This window comes from Marmota marmota, unplaced genomic scaffold (assembly GCF_001458135.2).
Source record: "Marmota marmota marmota unplaced genomic scaffold, marMar, whole genome shotgun sequence".
Taxonomy (NCBI): domain Eukaryota; kingdom Metazoa; phylum Chordata; class Mammalia; order Rodentia; family Sciuridae; genus Marmota; species Marmota marmota.
In genome coordinates, this window is record NW_026007036.1 from 18,812 (window position 1) to 42,546 (window position 23,735).

Here is a 23,735-nt window from a genome sequence, read left to right on the forward strand (position 1 = left end):
ATTTTGGTGCTTGCTACACCCAAAGCTTTTTTTTTTCCTTTCTAGAATATTGCAAGAGAAAAAGAATTATGTGAAGATTTTCAACAATCCAGTAAAGATGGTAAGCTATTTGAAGACTGCTTCTTCTTATGCTGTTCATTAATTTGAAATGACAGACATTTTCATATACTATTTACTTTGTTTTTAATGTCATAGGAGCAATATCTGACACAGGAACACAAGAAAATAAAACCTTGTTTGACAACAGTTGTACTGAGTGTCAAAAGGAAGACGAAGATGAAAACAATCTTGTACAATTTTTCAGTATAAAGACCCCTTTCTTTTCAGCAACTGACTCAAAGGTGAGGTGTTTTTAAACCTCTTTTTCCCATGTCTTCTTACATGTCATCTTCCATATGCACATAATAATGACATACATCCCAGAGGTAAACATAAGGCTACAAAGTCATAAGGATAGCAACAGGCAGAGTATATATGCAGGATTAACATTTATGGAACTTGGTGAGAGTGAGCAGTCCTTAGGAATGCCATTATGGATGGAAAGAATTAGAAAAAAATGCACAATCCCCCACTTATGTATGGGTGTACCTGGAGGGAGAGCCCCCTTATCTAAGATCTAAGGAAAGCCCAAAGAATGTATCCCAGAGCTACCAGGCTAAACCAAAATTCAAGGAAATATATTTGATAGTTAAAAAAAATAAGAATGTGTCCTTGACAGTGTTCCACACATAGAAGAATCATTTATCAAACATGTCATGGCAACAAAAAAAGGCTGGGACTGCCATTGCTTGGGAGGGTTCCCACTGCAGTTGTACCGATTTGAATTATTTACCAGCTAGAGGACAGAGTGACCCAACACACCTCTTTGGGATTCTAAGGTATCTGAAAGCTGGGAATCTTTCAAAAGAAACAATGACCAAGATATTTTGTTGTATACATTGTGTAGTTTTATTGAAATTAAAGAAAAAGGCAAAAAAATGTAAAAATTGAAGAAAAAGAAAATAAGCCAAAAGAACAGCTCAATGAATATGAAGCTGAGAAAGAGGGATGCATAGGAAGAAATTATTTAAGGGCAAGATATATCCAGATTGAATAAAAGTCAAGATGAAAGAAATTAAAAATACAACAGAAATAGTGAATTTAAGGACAGTAGGAGCTCTATCTTATTAATTATAACAGAAACTAGATTCTTCTGAAAAACTTAGAGTTGATTTTAATGAAGATCTTGAAGAAAATATAATCCTCATTTCTTTTAAACTTAAGGAGTTTGTAGTTCAGATGTGGATAGGAGTGGGAGTGGAGTCAGTGAAGGTCTTTCTGAGTGTGAATATAAGCTCATAAGGATTGGAAGGAGCCAGTCAATGAATGCTTAGGAGGAGGCCATTCTGGATAGGGAGTGCAGTGGGTCATTTTACTCCTAATATCCTGAAATGACCAGAGAGGTGGTGTGGGATCACTATCAGCATAATCATTTTGTGATTATAACATAGAAAAAACCATGAAAATAAGTGCTTGGCATATTTTATATGCTTAATAAAACAAAATTATTTTCATTGTGTTCTCATTGAAGCTTGGAATTTTAAAATTTAGCACTAATGAATTATAGACAAGATGATAAAGATGGTATTTTTTTTTAAATTGATGCACATGAAGTACACAAATGGCTTATTTGTACATGCATATTACATTTTGGCCAATTTCACTCTAAAATACTTACCATTTCTTCCTTCCTACGCCCAACTCCTTTCTCTCTATACTGATTGTCTTTCCCAGTGAAAATATCTCCTTCTCTAGTTTCGCCATAGGAGAGAAAATGTGATGCTTTTTCTTTTGCGTCTGACTTATTATTATTATCTTCACATGATGCTTTCTAGGTCCATCATTTTCCTAAAAATGACACAATATCACTTTTTTATGGATAAAAAATACACCTGTGTGTATATTTACCACATTTCCTTTTTCTATTTTTTTTATTTTTTTAAAAAAAATTTAATTGATTTTTAAAAAATAAATGAGAGCAGAATGCATTACAATTTTTATTGCACATATACAGCACAATTTTTCATATCTCTGGTTGTATACAAAGTATATTCACACCAATTCATGTCTTCATACATGTGCTTTGGATAATAATGTCCATCACATTCCACCATCCTTGCTAACCCCTGCCTCCTCCCATCCCCTCCCACCCTCTGCCCTATCTAGAGTTCGTTGGTTCCTCCCATGCTCCCCCTCCCTACCCCACTATAAATCAGCCTCCATATATCAGAGAAAACATTTGGCATTTGTTTTTTGGATTGGCTAACTTCACTTAGCTTTATCCTCTCCAACGCCATCCATTTACCTGCAAATGCCATGATTTTATCCTCTTTTAGCTGGGTAATATTCCCTTGCGTATATATGCCACATTTTTTTTATCCATTCATCTACTGAAGGGCATCTAGGTTGGTTTCACATTTTAGCTATTGTGAGTTATGCTGCTATAAACATTGATGTTGCTGTGCCCCTGTAATCTGCTGTTTTTAAGTCATTTGATTATACACCAAGGAGAGGGATAGCTGGGTTAAATGGTGGTTCCATTCCCAGTTTTCCAAGGAATCTCCATACCCTAATCTTTATCATGTGTGATTAGGCCCCAACTTCCTTAATAAAAACTCCTGTAGTGCAAGAATTAAAATCAAGAATCAATACATGGGATGGATTCAAACTAAAAAGTTTCTTCTCAGCGAGAGAAACAATCTATGAGGTGAATGGAGATCCTACATCTCGGGAGCAAATTTTACTCCTCACACATTTTCTTTATCTGTTGAGAAGCACCTAGACTGATCCTATATCTTGTCTATTATAAATAGTCTCATAAAAATATGGGTGTATACAGAATCTCTAGAGTATGATGACTTTAATTGTTTCAACAAATACTGAGGACTGGTGTAGTTGGATCATACAGCAGTTCTAGTTTTACTTGTTTTTTGAATAACCTCCATAATGATTTACCTAGGGGATATAGTACTTTACGTTCCCACCAAAAATTTATAAGTGTTTTTTCTCCCCACAACCTCCCCAGTATTTATTATTTGCTTTCTGACTGGTGTAAGATGAAATCTCAATGCTGTTTTGATTTACCTTTCTTTGATGGGTAAAGATGTTAAACATTTTTTCATATAGTGTCGGAGATTTGTACCTCTTTTTCTATTTTTTCCTTTTATTTGCCCACTTGTTGAATGGGAAATTTGTGTGTCAGGTGTTAAGAATTTTGAGTTCTTTATTCAGGATATTAGTCCTCTGTTAGAAGAGTAACTGGCAAAGACTTTCTCCCATCTGAAGACCATCTCTTTACACTGCAGTTGTTTGACTAGCCTTGCAGAAGATTTTTTGATTTCATGCAGGCCCACTCATCTGTTGTTGCTGTTATTTCCTGAGCCATTCAAGAAGTCATTGCCTATGCCTATTTCCTAAAATGTTGTTATTGTTTTTCTGTATTTTTTTTAGTTGCAAAGCTTTTGGTCTTATATCTGTCTTTGATCCCTTTTAAATTGTCTCTTGTACAATGTTAGAGATGGGGATCTAGTTTCATACTTATTGCTAGTTCACCCACAACCATTTTCTAAAGAATCTTTCTATTCTTCAGTTTGTGTTTTTGGTACTATTGTCATAAATGAGATGACTGTAGCTGTGTGGATTTGTCTCTGTGTCTTTTATTCTATTTCATTTTGTATATGACTGTCTTTATGCCAGTACCATGCTGTTTTCCTTACTATGGCTCTGGCTTATGTTTTGAAATTGGGCATTGTGGTGTCTCCATCACTGGTTTTATTCCTCACTCACTTTAGCTATTGTGGGTCTTTTCTTCTTTCATATGTATTAGTAATACTTTTTCCAGTTGTGCAAAGATTATTGTTTAATTTTTGATATAAATTACAAGGAATCTGTAGATTATTCTTGGTAATGTGATCACTTTCACAATATGAATTCTGTCTTCCTATGTATATGTGATAACGTGTTAGCTTCTAGTTTCTTCAATTTTTTTTCAAAATTTTTAAATTTTTGTTCACGAGGTCTTTCACCTCCTTGGTTAGATTTATTCCTAGGTATTTATTAAGCTATTTAAATGAGTTGTTATACTGATTACATTCCCATCAGGTTTGCTATTGATATTGAAAAACCTTATTTTTTTTGTATAATGACTTTGTATCCTGTTACTCTGCTAACTTTGTTCATCCTTTTTGACGTCCAGATAATTGCTGCTGAAAGTCATTTATTTCAAATCTGAGAATAGGTACTCTTCTTTGCTTTTGGCTTCCATTTGCATGTGTTTTCATTTTCTATCCTTTTACTTTTATTCTCTGAATGTATTTGCCAGTCAAGCATACTCCTGCAGAATAGTGGACTCATTTTTTATTAATTCAACATTTCTTATATTTTGGATAGGTCTTATAATTGGAGAATTAGTGTTAATATACAGATGAGTGCTGCTTTCTTTTTTTATTTCTAATATAGATTTTGCTTCTAACTTAAATTTGCTTAACTATTGTATGCTTTCCTATGCTGTCTTTGTGGATTTTAATCTCATGTGTGGAGTTTTTCTTTGAGCATCTTGTGAAAAACTGGCCTGATTGACATGATGTTTTAGTTTATTTTTGTTTTGGAAGGTCTTTATTTCATCTTTGAATTTGAAGGATAACTTTGAGGCATATCACCATCTAGGCTGCTAATATTTCACTTTCAGGACTTAAAATATGTCATTGCAGGTGCTCCTAGCCTTTAGATTTATACCGGTGCCTTATCATTTATAGGTGTCTTGTTATTTCTCTTTTTGCTCTGAGTTTTGGAATTTTTAAATAAAATATAAATGCAGAATTCCTCTTTTTTTTAATATCTATTTGGACTCTAAATGTCTCCTGTGTTTTGATGTTCACCATGTTTCCATGATGAAAGAAATTTTCTCTGAAAAGTTCACTGAATAATAATACAAGTTCATTGAATAAGTGTTCTCTGTTATTCATCTCTGTCTGCAGTACTTAAGCACAACCTGAGACTTGACTTTGGTCATTTTTTAAAATATATTTCTTTTAGTTGTACACATACCTTTGTTTTTTTATGTATTTAATTTTATTTAGTGTTGAGGATCAAACAGAGGCCCTTGCACCCGCTAGGCAAGCACTCTACTGCTGAGCCACAACCCCAGCCCCTTGGTCAATTTTTTTTATTAGACTTTTATGGTTATACATAGTAGTTAAGTTCATCCCAATAAACTCATATATGCATGGAAAATAATTTCAATTCATGATGTCCCCTTTTCCCTTTAATTCTCCCTTCTCTCTCCAATTCTCTTTCCTCTATTCTATTAGATTTCCTTGTGCTGGTCTATGAATTTGCATTTAATTGGTCCTTTATTTAATCTTATCCTCCCCACCTCTTTCCTTTAATTTACTCTTGATTTTGCAAGACAACATCTGACATTTGAGTTTCTGAGTTTGGCTAATTTTACTTAGTACTATATTCTCCATTTCCATCCATTTCTCAGTAAATACTATAATTTCATTCTTTAAAATGGCTGAATAGAACTTCATTTTGTGTGAGTATATATATATATATGTGTGTGTGTGTGTGTATCTTACCATGTCTTAACCTGTTCATGTATTGATGGGCATCTGTGTTGATTACATATTTCAGGTATTGTGAATTGTATTGCTATTAATATTGATGTGGCTATGTTTCTGTAGTATACTGATTATAGATCTTTTGGGAAAATACCCAGGAGTGAGATAGCTGGGCCATATCATGGATGCATCCCTAGTTTTATTGAGGAATCTCCAAACTTTTTTTGAGAGTGGTTTATTAGTCTGTAGTACAAGTGTTCCTTTCTCCCCCTATTCTTGCCAGAATTTATAGCTCTTTGGATTCTTGATTATTGCCATTCTGAGTGGAGTGAGATGAAATCTTAATGTAGTTTGCATTGCCTTGATTGCTAGAGATATTAAACATTTATTCATAATTTATTGGCCTTTTATATTTTTCTATAGAGAAGTTTCGGTTTAGTTCTTTTGCCTATTTATTGGTTTTGCTATTTGTTTTTGTGGAGTTAAGATTTTTGAATTATTTCTATATTCTGGATGTTATTCTCCTATTGGAGGAGCAGATTTCCAAGATTTAATCCCATTTGTAGTTCTCTCTTCACGCTTTTGTTTACTTAGCAGTGCAGAAGCTTTTTATTTGAATGGCATACCACTTATTGATTTTGGTTTCATTTCTTGTGCTCTGTGGCTCTTGTAAATGAAGATGGTGTCAGTACTTCTATGATGGAGTGATGTTCCTATGTTTTATTCTAGCCATTGTAAGGTTTCTAGTCTAATTCCTACATTTTTGATCCATTTCAATTTGAGTTTTGTGCAGGGTGAATAATAGAGTTCTAATTTCATTTTTTTCTACATACAGCTATCCCATTTTCCCAGCATCAAGATATATTTTTGTCATCTTTCCCATATATCAGACCATATAGGTTTGTGAGTTTTTCACTGTGTCTTCTATTCCATTTGTCTTCATACCTCTTTTGGTGCCAATACCATGCTGCTTTTACTACTACAACTCTGTAGTATAATTTTATATTGGGTATTGTGATGCCTCCTGCTTCACTATTCTTGCTTATTATTACTTTGGCTATTCTGGGACTCTTCTTACAAATGAATTCAAGAATTGTTTTTCTTCTAATTCTGTGAAGAATGTCATTGATGTTTTGTTGGAGATTGTATTAAATCTATATATTGCTTTTGGTAATATGACCATGTTGACAATATTAATGCTGCCTATCCAAGAACATGTGATGTCTTTTCATCTTCTAAGGTCCTCTTTAATTTTTCTTAAGTGTTCTATAATTTTCATTGTAGAGCTATAACACTCCTTAGTTAGATTAATTTAAAGGTATGTGTGTTTTTTTAAATTTTATTTGAGGTTGTTGCAAATGGGATAGTTTTTCTGTTTTCTTCCTTTACTGAATCCCCATAGGAGTATAGGAAAGCTATTCATTTGTGGGTGTTGATCTTGTATCAGGCTACTTTGCTAAATTCATATATATGCTCTAGAATTCTTCTGGTGGAATATTTTGGACCTTATAGATATAGGATCATAATGTGAGCATAGGATCATATTGTCAGTAACAGATAGTTTGACTTCTTCTTTTCCTATTTATAACCATTTGAGTTCCTTTTCTTGCCTGATTGCTTTGATAATGTTTCAAGGAGTATATTGAATAGGAGTGGTGGGAGGGGACAGCTTTGTCTTGTTCCTGAATTTAGTGGAAGTGCTTTTAGTTTTTCATCATTTGGTATGATGTTGGTTTTGGGTTTGTCATAATGGCCTTTATGATGTTGAGGTAAGTTTCTTCGATCCACAGCTTCTCCCTCATTTATATTATGGGTGTTGGATTTTATTGAAGATCTCTTATGTGGCTATTGAGATGATCATGTGATTTTTTTTGTTGTTAGTTCTGCTTAAGTAAAGAATCAGTTATTGGTTCTTGTAGTTTTACCAGGCTTGCATTCCTGGAATGAAACTCAGTTGATCATGTGGTAGTATGTTTAGATGTGTTATTGAATTTGGTTTGCTAATTTATTATTTAGAATTTTTCCATCTATGTTCATCAGCGATACTGGTCTATAGTTTTCTTCCCTTGATCATCTTTGGTTTTTGCTTGAAAGTTATACTAGCCTCATAAAAAGTATTAGGGTTGTCCCCTTTCTTAAAATTTCATGGAATATCTTAAGAAAAACTGATATTATTTCATATGTAAACTTCTTATAGAGGTCAGCTGTGAATCCATCACATCTAGGGCTTTTCTTTTTTGGAATGCTTTTAATTGCTGTTTCAATTTCATTACTTGATATTGTCCTGTTTAGGATTTCTTTATCTGGTTCAATATGGGTGGTTATATGTGTTTAGAAACTTGTGCATATTTTCCAGGTTTTCTATTTGATTGGAGTATAAATTTTCAAAATAGTCTCTGATATCCTTTCGATTTAGACTCTGTGTGGTGATGTCTCCCTTTACCTCTGATTTTTGTCAATTTGCTTCTTTTTAGTCTTTCTTTTGATTAGTTTGGCTATGAGTTTGGTGATTTTGTTTTTTTATTTGTGAATCTATTTTTAATAGTCTTAAAATATATATATATATATATATATATATATATATATATATACACATACATATTTATATTTAGTTTTCAATTAACCTATATTTTTGTATGCAGTGCTGAGAATCAAACCCAGTGCCCCACACGCTAGGCAAGCACTCTACCACTGAGCCACAACCCTAGCCCCTCCAATTTTTGATATAGGCTCCAGTGCTATAAATTTGCCTCTTAGAAATGCTTCCATACTTCTCCAGAGATTTTGATATGTTGTGTCTCTGTATTTGTTAGTTTCTAAAAATTTCTTGATTTATGTTGTCATTTCTTCTTTTATCCATTTTTCATTTAAGTGAGCATTGTTCATTTGCGATGAGTTTATATGGTTCTTAATATTTTTTGTGTTCATTTGTAGCTTCATTCCATTAGGAATTGATAGGATTCATTGGCATATATCATTTTAAAATAATATTTGCTAAAATTTTCTTTGTGGCATAGAATATGATCTATTTTAGAGACAGTTTCATGCACAGCTGAGAAGGTGTTAAATTCAGCTGTTTGGGGGTGCACTATTAGATGTCTGGTAAGTCTTTTTGATTTATAGTGTTGGTCAGGTTGGAGATATCCTTGTTGATTTTTTTTATTTGATGACATGTCTATTATAAACATGTATAGAAATCTACATGTTTGTGTTGGGATCTATGTGGAATTTAACATTGTGGTGTATTTTTTCCATATAATGGGGTGAATTGACATTTGGAGCATCAGTGTTTACTGTGGTTATATTTTTCTGTTATATTGTTTCCTTCACCAGGCTATAATGGCCTTCTTTGTCTCTTATATTAATTTTTGCTTGGAATCTACTTTGTTAAATAGATTATATTTGTGAGTGAAATATTTTTTGCTCTCCTTTTACCTTCAGCCTGTTTGCTTTGAGTCTCTTATAAACACATATAGTTGGATTTGTTTTTTGATCCATTCTAATAATCTGTGCTTTTAATTGGGGAGTTGAAACCCTTAACATTCATTGTTAATATGAATATGTGTTTGTGTTTTCCTGCCTTTTTTTCCCTCTTTATTCTATGCTGTCATGATTGTCACTTAGTGAATTATTCTTCTGTTGAACTTCGTTGGTTTGCAGGCTTCGGGAAGTGTTTCTTTAGTTCCTGTGTATATAGTTTATGTTTGAGTATTCTTTGTATTGTTGTTTTGGTACACATAAGTTCTTTTAGTTTATTTTTGTTGTGCAATGTTTTTATTTCCACCTTAAATTTGAAACTGAGCTTTCCTGGGTATAGTAACCTTGTATGGCAGTTGTTTTCCTTTAGGCTTTGGAATGACTCATTTCAGGCCCTCCATAATTTTAGGGTCTCAGAGTGAAAACAGAAGTGAATCTTATTGGTTTGCCTCTAAATGCGACATAATGTTTGTCTCTTGTGGCTTTTAGTATTTTTTTTTCCTTTATGTTAGGTTAGGCATTTTGATTATGATGTGTCTCAATGAGCTTCTCATGTGGCTGAGCCTATTTGGGTTCCTGTAAACCTCCTATATGTGTTTGTCCATCTCAGTCTTGGTATGGGATAAATTTTTTTGTAAATATCTCATTCAAAATATTCTTTATGCCCTTAGTTTCTATCTCCATGTTCTTATATTCTTTCCTAATGTTTCTTGTATATTCTGGTCATGCTGTATAATTATTTTCCCTTTACTACCTTCTATGTATTCAAGATTATATAGCCCGTATTTAATGCCTAAAGTTCTGACTTCAAATTAAGGTTCTAGTTTCTACACCATCTGTTTTGTTAATAATACCTTCAAGTGAATTTGTAATTTGTGGATTGTATTTTATTTCTAGGATTTATCCTTTTTTTTGGTACTTCTATTTCATTATTACAATGGTCTTTCATCTCCTATAATGACTCTCTTACTTCCTTACTTAGATATTTAGTTCATTGAACATTTTGATAATCAGTCTCTCTAGGTTTTTGTCAACCTCACTATAAGTGGGTTCCCTTAGTAGGGGATTGTGGATTTTAGGGTGGGCTTTGATTGCCTGCTTTCTCATGTTTTCAGGGCTCTTGGTCTTGCACACCTTTGAAGTGGATTCTTATACCACGTTTTTTGTGCATGTCCATTTGTGTGTAGTTATCTATCCATTCTAGGACCTGTCTCTGTTTTTTGATGTATGAGTAAATAAATGCCAAGGGGTGTGACCTGAGTTTTCTCTCCAGTTTTTCCTCCTTGGGTCATTATTGGTGATTTGGAGCTTTTTGTTTCCTCTCTTCTTTGAATTGGAGTAATGGATAAAATGTTTATTTCTAAATGCAGCAGAATCTCTAACCTGTGGGGTTTCGTCTTGTTCTAGGTTTGCAATACCTCATAGAATGGGAAAAATAAACTATAATAACAACTATTGGAAACAACAAACAGTATTGAAGTAAACACACAGATCCTACTATGATGTTTCCAACACTAACTGTCACTAATAAACAGGAATGGTGTGCTCAGCGATTGGAAGCAGTAGTAAAAACAATAACCACGAATTAGTACTTGATTTAAAGCAAATAGTGGAGGCAGAGTTATATAAACCATGTAGTTCTGAGCAATGGTAAAAATACAGTAAATTAGAAGTGAAGGAAATGTGGTTGGGAAATTAGAAGAGACTACAATATCCACAAAGTGAACAAAGAGAATGTAGAACAGGAGCAGGTGATACTTATATTGAGGGAGGGGAAAAATAGAAGAAGCATGGTATTAAGAAAGGGGGAGAAAGATTGTTTGAATTCAGCTAATGGTAGGAGAAGGTAATATTGAAAAACAAATGAGTAGAGTAAGCACATTAAAATAATGGAAAATCCAACCAAAATATAAAGTACAATGAACCTTAACCTTCCCAAGACAATGTTTGAAAAAGATAATTACATTGAAAAAGGCTGAATATGAGAGAGAACAAGACAAATAGTGTATGTATATATGACCTTGAAATAATCAAGATGGCCACATTTCTTTCTTTCTCTCTCTCTTGTTCTCTCTCTCTCTCTCTCTCTCTCTCACACACACACACACACACACACACTCACAGAGAGAGAGAGAGAGAGAGAGAGAGAGAGAGAATAGGGATAAGAAAAATGTTAGAAAATATATAGGTATTTCAAAAAACTCGATATCTTATTTTAGATGGAGGGGACACTGAAGTAGTAGTTAAAATACTTGCCTGGAATGGATAGTCAATATCTGTGTTCATTAGTTTTTATTACCAATTATTCTTAAGTAAAGTACTAATAAAGAGAACAAGAATTGGGGGATTTTAATTCCTTCCCATTATTGTGTTGCTCTCTGATTTATGAGTTGCCATGGTCAAAGATTGAATCTTTTTGATATGAGACTCAGTTTGCATTTTCAGCACTAAAAGGTGGGGTGGGTTACTATGTACGATGGCTTTGTGTTTTGACCCTCCATACAAGATCTACGCACCCCCTGGGCACTGCTTCTTCAGCACATTCTGCAAGGGGTGTGTGATATGGTGCTGTGATGTGTTTGGTCCTCAGCTTTAATTGGGTTACCTTATTTGGAGTGGCTAGGTTGACCTGCCCCTAGGACTAGACTTTATCCAATTGCTTCTGTGGGTTTGGTTCTCAGGTGCCTCCCAAGACATCCAATTGTGGGGAAAGGGTGCTGTTCCTGCACTCACTTTTGCCCAGGAACTCGGCCATCCCAGGTATAGTTCCTTTGGGTATTCCCCTCACCAACTGCCACTTCCAAACCACTTCAGATGTTCATGTGAGCCACGGGACAGCAAGGCTTCCCTTCACCCTTCCAACTCAAGGCACAGTCACTCCATGACCATTTCACTCACATAGGTCAGACTTTGCCTAGGCACCTGCGAATACAGTGGCCATGTTTGTGTGTGTTTCTGATCTCTGGAGTTCTGCAGATGTCATGGCATGCATGCTGGCCCCTAAAGGATTCCTGCCTGAGCACTGCATGGCCAGTCAGGATAGAGCACTCACTTATTTCACACCCAATTGTAATTGTAAAAAACCTGCAGGGTTTGCAATCTCCTAGTTTAAGTAAGTTCAGGCAATGTTTTTGATCTCTGATTTCTCTACACCAAAACAAGTGGTGGGTCTGCTCAGGTGATCAGAAGCTACTATCAACAGTGGTGAGCTTTCTTCTTTATTTTCCTGTATCCAAACTTCCAATTCTCCAAGCTTCTCTGTTGCATGATATCAAATCCCAGTGAAATCCCTTTTTCACCACCACACTGAGAAGCTGTATATCAGCTGCTTTGGTTTTATGCCACAGAGTAGCCTAGAAAGCAGACTTCTCTACTCTGACATCTTGTAATTTCAAGTTGATCTTTTGACATTGCCAAGTTTCTTATTTTTATTAGTATCTGAAAGTTTACTAATGTACCATGTCTTCAAGCCTTAACATTCTTTTTTTCTTCCTGATGTAGTACATTGGTAGTACTGTCTACACAGATTTTTCTTTGATTTAATGAACTTATCATTTCCAAAAATATTTTTCCAAGAAACTTTCATCTCATTACTAAAATGTTCTTTCAAAATCTCTATCATCTTCATTAATTTATTTCTAAGTTTTCTTACTTAAATATTTTTACAATAAATTGTTTCTTCAGCATGCTTGTCAATCTTGGTATGTAAATTGAGTTATTGGGAAATTTGGAACTTTTGATGGTTACTTATTATGTGGCTCTCTCATATTACTTATATTAATATGTTGAGGATCATGCATGTATTTGGCTAGATTTCCCTTCTGCTATTCAATGTGGGTCATTTAATTGAGATTTCTTTTGTTGATATGTTCTGAGCAGAGGATATGTCTCATTTTCAAAGCTCCAACTCAATAAGAGAAAAGTACTAGGATCATTCATTCAAAACAATTTCATAGGAATGTTTGACACCAGTAAGAGCCACAACTTGGAAGCAAAGAACATGTAAATTTATAACAAAAATATGTTTGAAATGATGTCTCTAAATTATCTAAGCAATGTGAAGTGGGAAGTAATAATGTAAAATGCACAAAGAATGTATTAGTGATTCCAAAATTAATACAGAAATAGACAAAAAAACAAAAAAAAATATAAAAATACATCAAAAAGTGGTGGAAGGGAAAATCTACAGAAGGAAAATGAGGGTGAAAAGTGAAAATGAGAAATGATGCAAATAAAAATGAGAGATACAAAAACAAGTGCATAGAAAACCCCATTAAAACAATAGAAAGATTATATAAATTATACGTATTAAAGCATAAATAATGAGGAAAAACATTTTAAAAAACTACAGAAATCCAAGACCAACAACATTTCTTACACAGGAAATATTGATGTAATTAAATGTAGAATTCTGATGTGATTAAAATGTAGAAATTTGTTTCCACAACTTCTGTCTTTAGAATTTATCAGTCTTTTGGGTTTTCTGGCTAGCAACTACAGTTCTACTTATTTCTTCTCAATTCTAGTCTGAAAACACTGGAGTCTTTACTGTGAAGTACCCTCCTGTATGCCTACCAGGATGTGTTACAGGACCATTTTCAGAAGCAGAGGTAAATCACATTCAATATTGGCTTTGTGAACCTGGATATAGTGTAAGAGCTGCCCCCAAAGCATGGAGACTGTGGAATATTCTATACACTAAAAGTCAACCTGAAATATTGCCAAATAATGCATGAAATACAATAAATTTTACTTAATATATTTTTCCAAACTCATTTAGGCTTTCAAGATAATTAATATTCCTCCAAATCAATCAGTACCAATGAAAGAAGCAAAGACACTCAAATCAGGTAAATTTTGCAATACAATTTCTCTGTAAAGATGTATATGAAAATATTTGACATGCCAGCAGTCTGTATATTTTAATTCATTTAAAAACTTCATTGTATACTGGCTGAATATTTTGTATCTTCTATGTCTGGAAATATTCCCTCAATTCAAGTCTTCATCATCTTTATTTTGTGTTGTTGCCTTCTAATTATTCATCACCATTTATGTGTGTGCACCTCACATACATCCTGCCTGTGACATTTGTAGGTCATCTAGTTATAGTGCAAATATGAACAAGAACCACTTCATACAACATGGGGTCCAAGTATTTTAAAGTTAACTAGAAATTTTTCATGAAATAAATTCTGCCTGCATATATTTAACTCTTTCCTCTGTCTTTTTAGTTATCTGTCATTACTCCTCATCAATCCCCATAAATTTTTTTTTAAAAAAACATCAAATTGTATACTTTATTTATTTATTTATTTATTTATTTATTTATTTATTTTTATGTGGTGCTGAGGATTAAAACCAGTGCTTCCCACATGTCAGGCAAGTGCTTTACAACTGAGCCACAACCCCTGTCCCCAAACCCCATATTTTTTGACAAATAAAGATGCCACTGAATATTTTACTTTCTCTCTTGCAACTGCCTTTCCTGCCCTCTCCATTTCCTGTCCTGGCTACTTACTTCACTACTTAATACAGAGTCAGGCCCTACCTGCAGAAAAGCTATCACATGTGAAGCCTTTTGTCCATACTAGCTTGTACCAGAAGCTCAATCAAATATCTGGTCAAGTAAATAAGATTGGAGAAATAGGTGACTGATAAAATTGTTCCTTCCAATCTATGAGCAATGGGGTAAGACCTGTAAATGAAGAATTTACAGTATGAGTTGCAAAGAATCAGTAGAAAAATTGGTCAAGTACTAAAAAAGACCGAGGAAGGAAACACCAGCCTACATACATAGGAAAGTAATGTAGATTAATTCTACTGTTCCTGCTCCCTCTTTTCTAATCTACTGAACTTCTAGTTTACCTTAATATCTTGTTGTGTGTTAACATCCACATATCAGAGAGAACATTTGACTTTTGGGTTTTTGGGATTGGCTTCTTCTGCTTAGGTCAATACAAGAATAACTCAAAAGAACAAGTAAAAAAATATTTATCTATTTATAAGAAAAGAATCTCCTAGCAACTCAAGATTACAGACTTGGGCAAAGTATCTTCATAGGCACCAAATTAGAGCACTATCCTATAATATTAGTCATGGTACTTTTGAGTAAAGTGAAATGAAACCATTAAATCTTATCTTATATTTAAATCTTAAATATTTTATTTTTTAGAACAGCTTCATTAAATGAACTAGATATAAAATAAAGAGAAAACACCAGCCTATGTCATTAGTGAGAGTTAAGGAAGACTTCATATAGGACAGTGAGTCTCAAATGCAGAAAAGAAATTTGTTAGAATAAAAGAAAAAACATTTCATAGATAAGGGACAGGGCATTATTAACAAAGGTGTAATAATATCAGTCATTTTGGAAATCACCAGTAGTGAAAGAGGGGTTGTTTGAAAATTACTTATTCTAAGGTAGAACATAGCGAACAGTATGAATTGTCATGTTTCTGTAGAACTATAAATTTTGTTTCTGAGGACTTTCCATTTATCTTGAGTGGTGAATCTTTGAGATACTTGTGTGCATTGAACCTGGTGACATCTAGCCCAAGAGGTTTCTGAAATTTTGGATTAGTATAGATATTTCCTAGAGGAGTCAATATTAGCTGGGCATAGTGAAGCATATCTATAATCCCAGGTATGTGGAGGGCTGAGGCAGGAGGATGGCATATTTCAAGCCAGCCTGAGCATTTTCCAGAGATGGTGTCTCCAAATAATATAAAAGACCTAGGGATGAAAGTCAGTTGCAGAATGTTTGCCAAGCTTTGGGTTCAATCCCAGGGCCTCACCCAACCCCTCACAATCAGAACACAAATTATAAGATACATAGTCATCTAAAAGTTAAGATTAATTTAAATGCATATTTGGGAGAATATAAATAGATTATTGTTAGAGATATTTATTTTTATTTTGCTAGAGGATCCCTCTTTATAACTCTCTAAGTCATTTACGTATATCTATATAATTGTCAGCAAAACCATATTTACATGTGACTCCGGAGGATGGGAGAAAAATTTTTGATGGTACCCAAATCCAGCAGCCAAAGGTATGTAAACATTTAAGTTCCTGACTTCCTGTATTTTTCCTTGTTTTAATAATGAAGAATAGGCTAAATGAAATTACCTTTCAAATGAATGTTAGAATGGAAAGATCATTTATTATTTCATAAGCCAAAAGCATTCAAACTGGTTGTGAATCTACAAATAATTTTAGAATTCATGGTGCCTATAGATCAATTTTATGCTTGGGATTGAGGCAAAAAATATTTTGATTGTTTGTGCTTCTATTTTGATAATCTCCTTAAATGATCAACTAATAACTGGTTGAAATTAGGAACAAATTTAACAGCAAGGGCCCTGAATGCATTCATGTTAAAAGGTGGTCATTTTTTCTGGCTGAAAATTTTAGTATTACCAGCCTGTAATATCGTGGTCAAAGATTTCATTGTGCCTTGTCTTCAGTGATTTTTTTTTCAAAGTAGGAAACTGACTCATTACAGGAAAATAGCTGCCTGAGCAATTAGGTAAGAGAGCAAATAAATAGGAAAGGAAGAAATCAGAATATCACTGTTTGTAGAAGACATGGTACTTGACCTAGAAGATCCGATAAACTCCATGAAAAACTTCTAGAGATAATGAACAAATTTGGCAAAGTAGCAGGTTCCAAAATGCACATGAAAAAAATCAGTCGCTTTCCCATATACCAACAATGAATCTTCTGAGAAAGCAATTAGAAAAACATTTTTTCACAATATCTTTAAAAGATACCTAGAGTTGTTTCTTTTTTTAAAGTATTTTTATTTTAGTTGTTGATGGGTTTAATTTAATTTATTTATTTATATGTGGTACTGAGAATTGAACCCAGTGCCTCACACATGCTAGGCAAGCGCTCTACCACTGACCCACAGCCCCAGCCCCTTAGGGATATTTCTAACCAAGGAAGTGAATGACTTCCACATGAAAATTGTGGAACACATTGAATCAAGTAATTGAAGAAGACCTCAAAAGGTGGAAAGACCTTCCATATGTATGGATAAGTAGAATTAATATTATTAAAAGGCCCATACTACCAATAGAAATATACAGATTCAATGCAATCTCCATCAAAAATGCCAGTGATATTTTTTCACAGAAATAGGAAACAATAGTTCTAAAATTGATTTGGAAGAATAATAAACCCAGAAGAGCCAAAGTAATTCTAAGACAAAACAGTGATGCTGGAGGTATTATAAAACCTGATTTCAAATTATACTACAGAGCTATAGTAACAAAGCTGCATGATACAGGCATGAAATAGACACCTAGATCTATGGTACAGAATAGAAGACATCTATTCTTTGTCACCTGTTCTTTGACAAAGATGCCAAAAACATAAACTGGAGAAAAGAAAGCCTTTTTCACAAATGGTGCTAAGACGACTGGTTATCCATATATAGAAGAGTAAAATTAAATCTTTGTCTTACCCTGCACAAAAATCATTTCAAAGTTGATCAAAGACTTAGGAATTAGAACAGAACCTATGAAACTCCTAGAAGAAAACATTGGGCCAACACTCCAACATAAAGGCACAGGCAACTAAGACCACTAAAGCTCAGGAAATGATCCAAGAGTTTATCAATGAGATGGCATCCAATTTCTGCACAGAAAAGGAAACCAAGGGAATGTGAAGAGAGAAACTACAGAATGGGAGAAAATCTTGGCTAGGTATACTTCTGACAGAGGATTATCTAGAATAGATACACCAAAAAAAGATAATAACCCAATTCATAAATTGGCAAATGAACAGGCACTTCTCAAGAGAAGAAATAAAAATGGCCAACAAATATTTGAAAAAAAATGTACATCATTAGCAATTAGGGAAATGCAAATCAAAGCACTGAAATTTTATTTTACACCAGTCACAATGGCATCTATCAGGAATAAAAAATAATAAACAATGCTGCAGAGGATGTGGAGGAAATAGAACACTTCATACTTTTGATGGGATTATAAATTATAAATTATAAATCACTACAACAATTATGGAAATCAGTATGGAGGCTCTTCCAAAGATTAGGCTTAGAATCACCAATATACAGCTGTACCACTCCTTGGTTTTTATTCTAAATTTAAAAAGTTATCATATTATGATAATACATGGATACCCATATTTATATCAGCACAGTTCACAATAGTTACACCATAGTAGCAGCCTAGGTGACTGCCAATGGATGAATTGTTAAAGTAAATGTGATGGATATACACACAATGTAGTTTTATTCAGTCATCAAGAAAACTGAAATTATTTCATTTACAGTAAAATGGATGCAATGGAGACCATTATATTAGCAAAATAAGTCAATCTCAGAAGGCTGAGGGGCATTGTTTTATTTACATGCAGTAGCTAGAGAAAAAGGAAAAGAAAGGTGGAGGCTGATGTCATGAAAATCAAAGGAAGATTACTAGAGGAAAAGGACAAAGGAATGGAGGGTGGGGATGAACGGGGAAATTCCTGGGGAGTGATATTGGGCAAATTATATTAGTACATTGTGTGCATTGTATGAATATGTAAGAACATATTCCATCAGTATATGTGACTATAATGCACCAGAAAAATGTGGAAGAAAGAAAGAAAGAAGAATAGTAACTCCCTTTTAAGGGGATTGCCTCCCAGGATGGGACATTTGCTGTTAGAGCACTAAAGATAACTTCCCAGTTTATTTCTGTACTATGTCAGAAATCACTAAAAATTATGAACCATGCTTTATCCAACCTCTTTTGTGGATATTAGAATGTAAAAGTGTGGATGCAGTTATTGGGGAATTATAACATTTGGGAGGGGTGTTATTGTCCTGTTTTCCCTTATACTCAGTATTACTATCCTGAGGTTTGTGCATGCATTTGGATGTATTTCTTCTTCATTGTTATATGTGGGTCTTTTTGGAGAACTGCTTCAAAGGCTGTATCTCAGTGTCAAACCCCAAATGGGCATGACCAAAGAGGTAGGTTTACCCATCATCATCTCTTTCATAGGAAAGAATAATAACCAGCAAGAGCAACAAACTAGAAGGAAAATAAACTTCAACTAATAATTGAATGCTTATTTAAAAGCATCTCTAAGACTCCAATAACCAAAGAGAAGAAATGGGAAACCACAGAATGCATGGATGAAAAAAAAGGCAACAGTGACAGTTAAATTAACTAAACTCAGAAAAATAGGTGAAAAAAAGTGGTAAGATGGAGCAGAGAGGAAGAAATGAGGGGAAAATTAATAAAAATAAGATAATGGCATTAAAATGAGAACAAAAAGTGATATGGAGAGAAAAAACCAAGAAATTAAAAGGAAAAAAATGAGATAAGAAGAGCTGTTTTTCCTTTATTCCAATGATTCTGGGATGCCGTGTTTCCATATTGTTTCTTTGTGCTTTTAAATCTCTGGCCATCATGCAAAAGTATATTTTTTATTCTCCACATGTTTCTGGAGTTTTCTATTCTTTTGATATCTATTTTCATTTCATTATGATATTAGGAGATGGAGGGCATTATCTTAATTTTTTGTATTTGCTATGACTTGTTTTGTGTCCTAGATATATGATCTACTGAAGTGATGGTTCTATGTGCTGCTGAGTCAATGTGTATCTGCTATTGTCAGATAAAATATTCTGTACACATCTGTTAAATTTCTTCATTTTGAGGAAAAGGCAGAATTTGAGGAACTCTGGGGACATTTGTCCATATGATGTAGACATAGGTGAAAGTCCTGTATTGAAGTCAAGCCCACTTAGGACCTGTTACATTAGGTAGAATAGGTTTTTTGTTTTCTTTTTTAAATGACATTTTGTGTACTGTCATTCAGGCATGAATATATACTGTCATTTATCTTCTTATTGGATTGTTCCCTTTACCAATATTTATTTTTTTGACCTCCAGACAATTACTTCTTAAAGAATAAAATTTGAAATATGAGAATAGCTACTCTTATTTCCTTTGGCTTCCACTTGGATGTAATTTCATTTTCTATCCTTTCACTTTTATTCTATGAATGTCTTTACCAGTCAGGCATACTTCAACATTTCTTGTATTTCATATGTCTTATAATTGAAGAATTTACTGAATTCTTTCATTTAATTTCTAATATAGGATTTGCTTTTAATTTAAATTTGCTTATCTACTGTATGCTTTCCCTTGCTCTTCTCGTGGATTTTAACCTAATGTGTGGAATTTTCCTTTGAGCATCTTGTGAACAACTGGCTTGATTGTCAAAATGTTTTAGTTCATTTTTGTCTTGGAAGGCCTTTATTCGATCTTTGAATCCGAAGGATAACTTCAATGCATATAGCCATGTAGGCTGGCAATATTTCACTTTTAGGGCTTGAAATATATCATTGCAGGTGCTCCAAGCCTTTAGAGTTACACTGATGCCTTATCATTTATAAGCCAGTTGGTCCTTCTCCCTTGAATTTTAAAATCTCTCTTTGCTCTGAGTTTTGGAATTTCATCTGAAACACAGAATGGAGAGTTCCTTATTTGATTATGTCCATTGGGGATTCTAAATGCCTCTTGTGTCTTGATGTTCACCATGTTTTCATGGCAAAAGAGATTTTCTGTTAAAATTTCATTGAATAATAATAATAAATGTTCATTGAGTAAGTGTTCTATGTTATTCATCTCTATCTGCACTCTATTCTCATGGCCCGAGCATTCAATTTGGTCATTTTTTTTATTAGAGGTTTATACCTATACATAGTAGTTGAGTTCATTCCAATATACTCGCCCTTTTCTGGAAATTGATTTCAGTTCATGATGCCCTTTTTTTCTTCCCAATCTCCCTTCTCTCTCCCATTCTCCTTCCTCTATTCTACTAGACTTTTTTGCACTTGCCCATGAATTTTTATGTGGTTGGTCCCTTGTGTGATCATTCCTTTACCTATTTCTTTCCATTAATTTACTCTAGCTTTCCATATGAATGAAAACATTTGACCTTTGAGTTTCTGAGATTGGCTAAATTCACTTCCTATAATAGTCTCCATTTCTATGTATTTGCCAATAAATACCATAATTTCATCCTTTTAAATGGCTGAGTAGAACTCCAGTGTGTGTGTGTGTGTGTGTGTGTGTGTGTGTGTGTGTCACAGTTTCTTAATCCATTTATCTATTGATGGGCATCTGGGTTGATTGCATAATTCAGGTATTGTAAATTGTGCTGCTATCAACGTTGATGTGGCTATATCACTGTTATATGCAGATTTTACATCTTTTAGGAAAGTACCCAGGAGTGGGATAGCTGTGTCTTATGGTGTGTTCATCCCTAGTTTGTTGAGGAATCTTCAAACTGCTTTTGAGAGTGTACTAGTCTGCAGCCATACCAAAAATATCCACATGTCCCTTTCTTGGCACAACCTCACCAGCATTTGTAGATGTTTGGATTCTTGACTGTTTGGAGTCAGATGAAATCTTAGCATAATTTTGATTTGCATTTTCTTGTTTGCTGGAGATGTCAAATATTTCTTCATAATATATTGGTCTTTTGTGTTTTTTTCTATTGAGAAGTTACTGTTTAGTTCTTTTACCCATTTATTAATTTTGATTTTTTGTGTGTATGTGTGTATGCTGTTAAGATTTTTGCATTATTTGTAGATTTGTATATTGTAGATATTAATATCCTATTGGAAAAAGCAGTTTTCAAAGATTTAATCCCATTTGTAGTTCTCTCTTCATGCTCTTAATTGTTTACAAAGCAGTGCAGAAGCTTTTTAGTTTAATACCATACCACTTATTGATTTTTGTTTAATTTCTTGTGCTCTATGGCTCATGTAAAGGATTTTGGTGTCAGCTCCTCTGTGATTGAGTGATACTCCTGTTTTCATCTAGCCATTACAGTAGTTTCTTGTCTAAATACTAGGTCTTTGATACATTTCAATTTGAGTTTTGTGCAGAGTGAAATACAGAGTTCTAATTTTACTTTTACTGTATACAACTGTCCCATTTTTCTAGCATCATTTGTTAAAAGGGTGTCTTTGTTCCAAGATATATTTTTGTCATCTTTGTCAAATGTCACATGGTGGAGGTTTCTGGATTTTTCTGTGAGCCTTTTATTGCATTGTTCTTCATGCCTCTTTTGGTGCCAATACCAGGCTGTTTTTATTACTACAACTCTGTAGTATAATTTTATATTGGGTATCATGATACCTCTTGCTTCACTTTCCTTGCTTAGTATTGCTTTGGTTATTCTGAGTCTCCTATTCTTACAAATAAATTTAATAATTGTTTTTTTAACTCTTTGAAGAATATCATTGTTATTTTAATGGGGATTGCATTAAATCTGTATATTGCTCTTGGTACTATGGCCATTTTGGCAATATTAATTCTGCCTATCCACAAACATGGGCTGAATTTTCATCTTTAAGGTCTTCAATTTTTTTCAGTGTTCTATCATTTTTATAGTAGAGCTATAATCCTCCTTATTTAGATTAATTTCCAAGTATGTTTTTATTTGATTTTATATTGTTGCAAATGGTATTGTCTTCCTGATTTCTTTCTCTGAAATGAATTATTTTTGAGGTATAGGAAAGCTATTCATTTATGGATGTTTAACTTGTATCCTGCTACTTTGCTAAATTCATTTTTAAGCTCTAGAGGTCTTCTGGTGGAATATTTTGGACTCTCTAGATATAGGATCATAATGAGAGAATAGATTCATATTGTCAGTAAACAGAGATAATTTGACTTCTTTTCCTATTCATATTCCTTGATTTCATTTTCTGGCCTGATTGCTTTGGCTCATTTTTAAAGGAGTATAATGAATAGTAATGGTGGGAGTGGATAGCTTTTTCTTGTTCCTGAGTATAATGAATAGGAGTGGTGGGAGTGGATAGCTTTTTCTTGTTCCTAAGTTTAGTGGAAGTCCTTTTAGTTTTTCACCTTTTGGTATGATGTTGGCTTTGGGTTTGTCATAATGGCCTTTATGGTGATGAGGTAACTTCCTTTGATCTGTAGCTTCTCCTGCTTTTTGTAATATGAATGGGTGTTGAATTTTATTGAAGGTCTTTTTTGCATCTATTGAGATAATCACGTGATTTTTGTTCTCAATTTTGCTTACGTGATGCATCACATTTATTGATTCATGTATGTTTACCCAGCCTTGCTTCCCTGGAATGAAACTCAGTTGATCATGGTGTAGTATCTTCTTGATGTGTTTCTGAATGTAGTTTGACAATGTTATTTAGAACTTCTTCATGTATGTTCATCAGGGATAATATTCTGTAGTTTTCTTCTCTTGATCATCTTTGTCTGGTTTTGGTATCAAGGTTATACTAGCTTCATAAAAAGTATTGGGGAGTGTCCCCTTTCTTTCAATTTCTTGAGAGAGACTGATATTTCTTCTCTGTAAAGTTTTGTCTTCTCTGTAAAGTTTTGTTATGAATCAATCTAATGAAGTGAAAGGTTTCTACAATGAAAACTAAAGAACACTAAATAAAGAATTTTATTTTTTTTAAATTTTTATTGTTGGTTGTTCAAAACATTACATAGTTCTTGATATATCATATTTCACACTTTGATTCAAGTGGGTTATGAACTCCCATTTTTACCCCGTATACAGATTGCAGAATCACATCAGTTACACATCCATTGATTTACATATTGCCATACTAGTGTCTGTTGTATTCTGCTG

At 33.7% G+C, this 23,735-nt stretch overlaps 2 protein-coding genes across 2 annotated transcripts in view; both read left to right on the forward strand.

Moving 5' to 3' along the window:
* LOC125614785 (putative ankyrin repeat domain-containing protein 20A2) overlaps nt 1-20,022 on the forward strand; it is a gene marked incomplete at its 5' end in the record, with an annotated part of 36,816 nt that extends 16,794 nt beyond the window's left edge. The window contains 6 exons of the mRNA XM_048797680.1: nt 46-100; nt 196-341; nt 13,604-13,687; nt 13,858-13,927; nt 16,058-16,131; nt 19,097-20,022. Of these exons, the coding sequence (XP_048653637.1) occupies nt 46-100; nt 196-341; nt 13,604-13,687; nt 13,858-13,927; nt 16,058-16,131; nt 19,097-19,141 (474 nt within the window). The remainder of the gene's footprint in view (nt 1-45; nt 101-195; nt 342-13,603; nt 13,688-13,857; nt 13,928-16,057; nt 16,132-19,096) is intronic.
* A 2,996-nt stretch (nt 20,023-23,018) lies between these two features.
* The window catches only part of LOC107133660 (zinc finger protein 316-like), an 8,467-nt gene continuing 7,750 nt past the window's right edge, over nt 23,019-23,735 (forward strand). The window contains exon 1 of the mRNA XM_048797681.1: nt 23,019-23,038. Coding sequence (XP_048653638.1) covers nt 23,019-23,038 — 20 coding nt within the window. The remainder of the gene's footprint in view (nt 23,039-23,735) is intronic.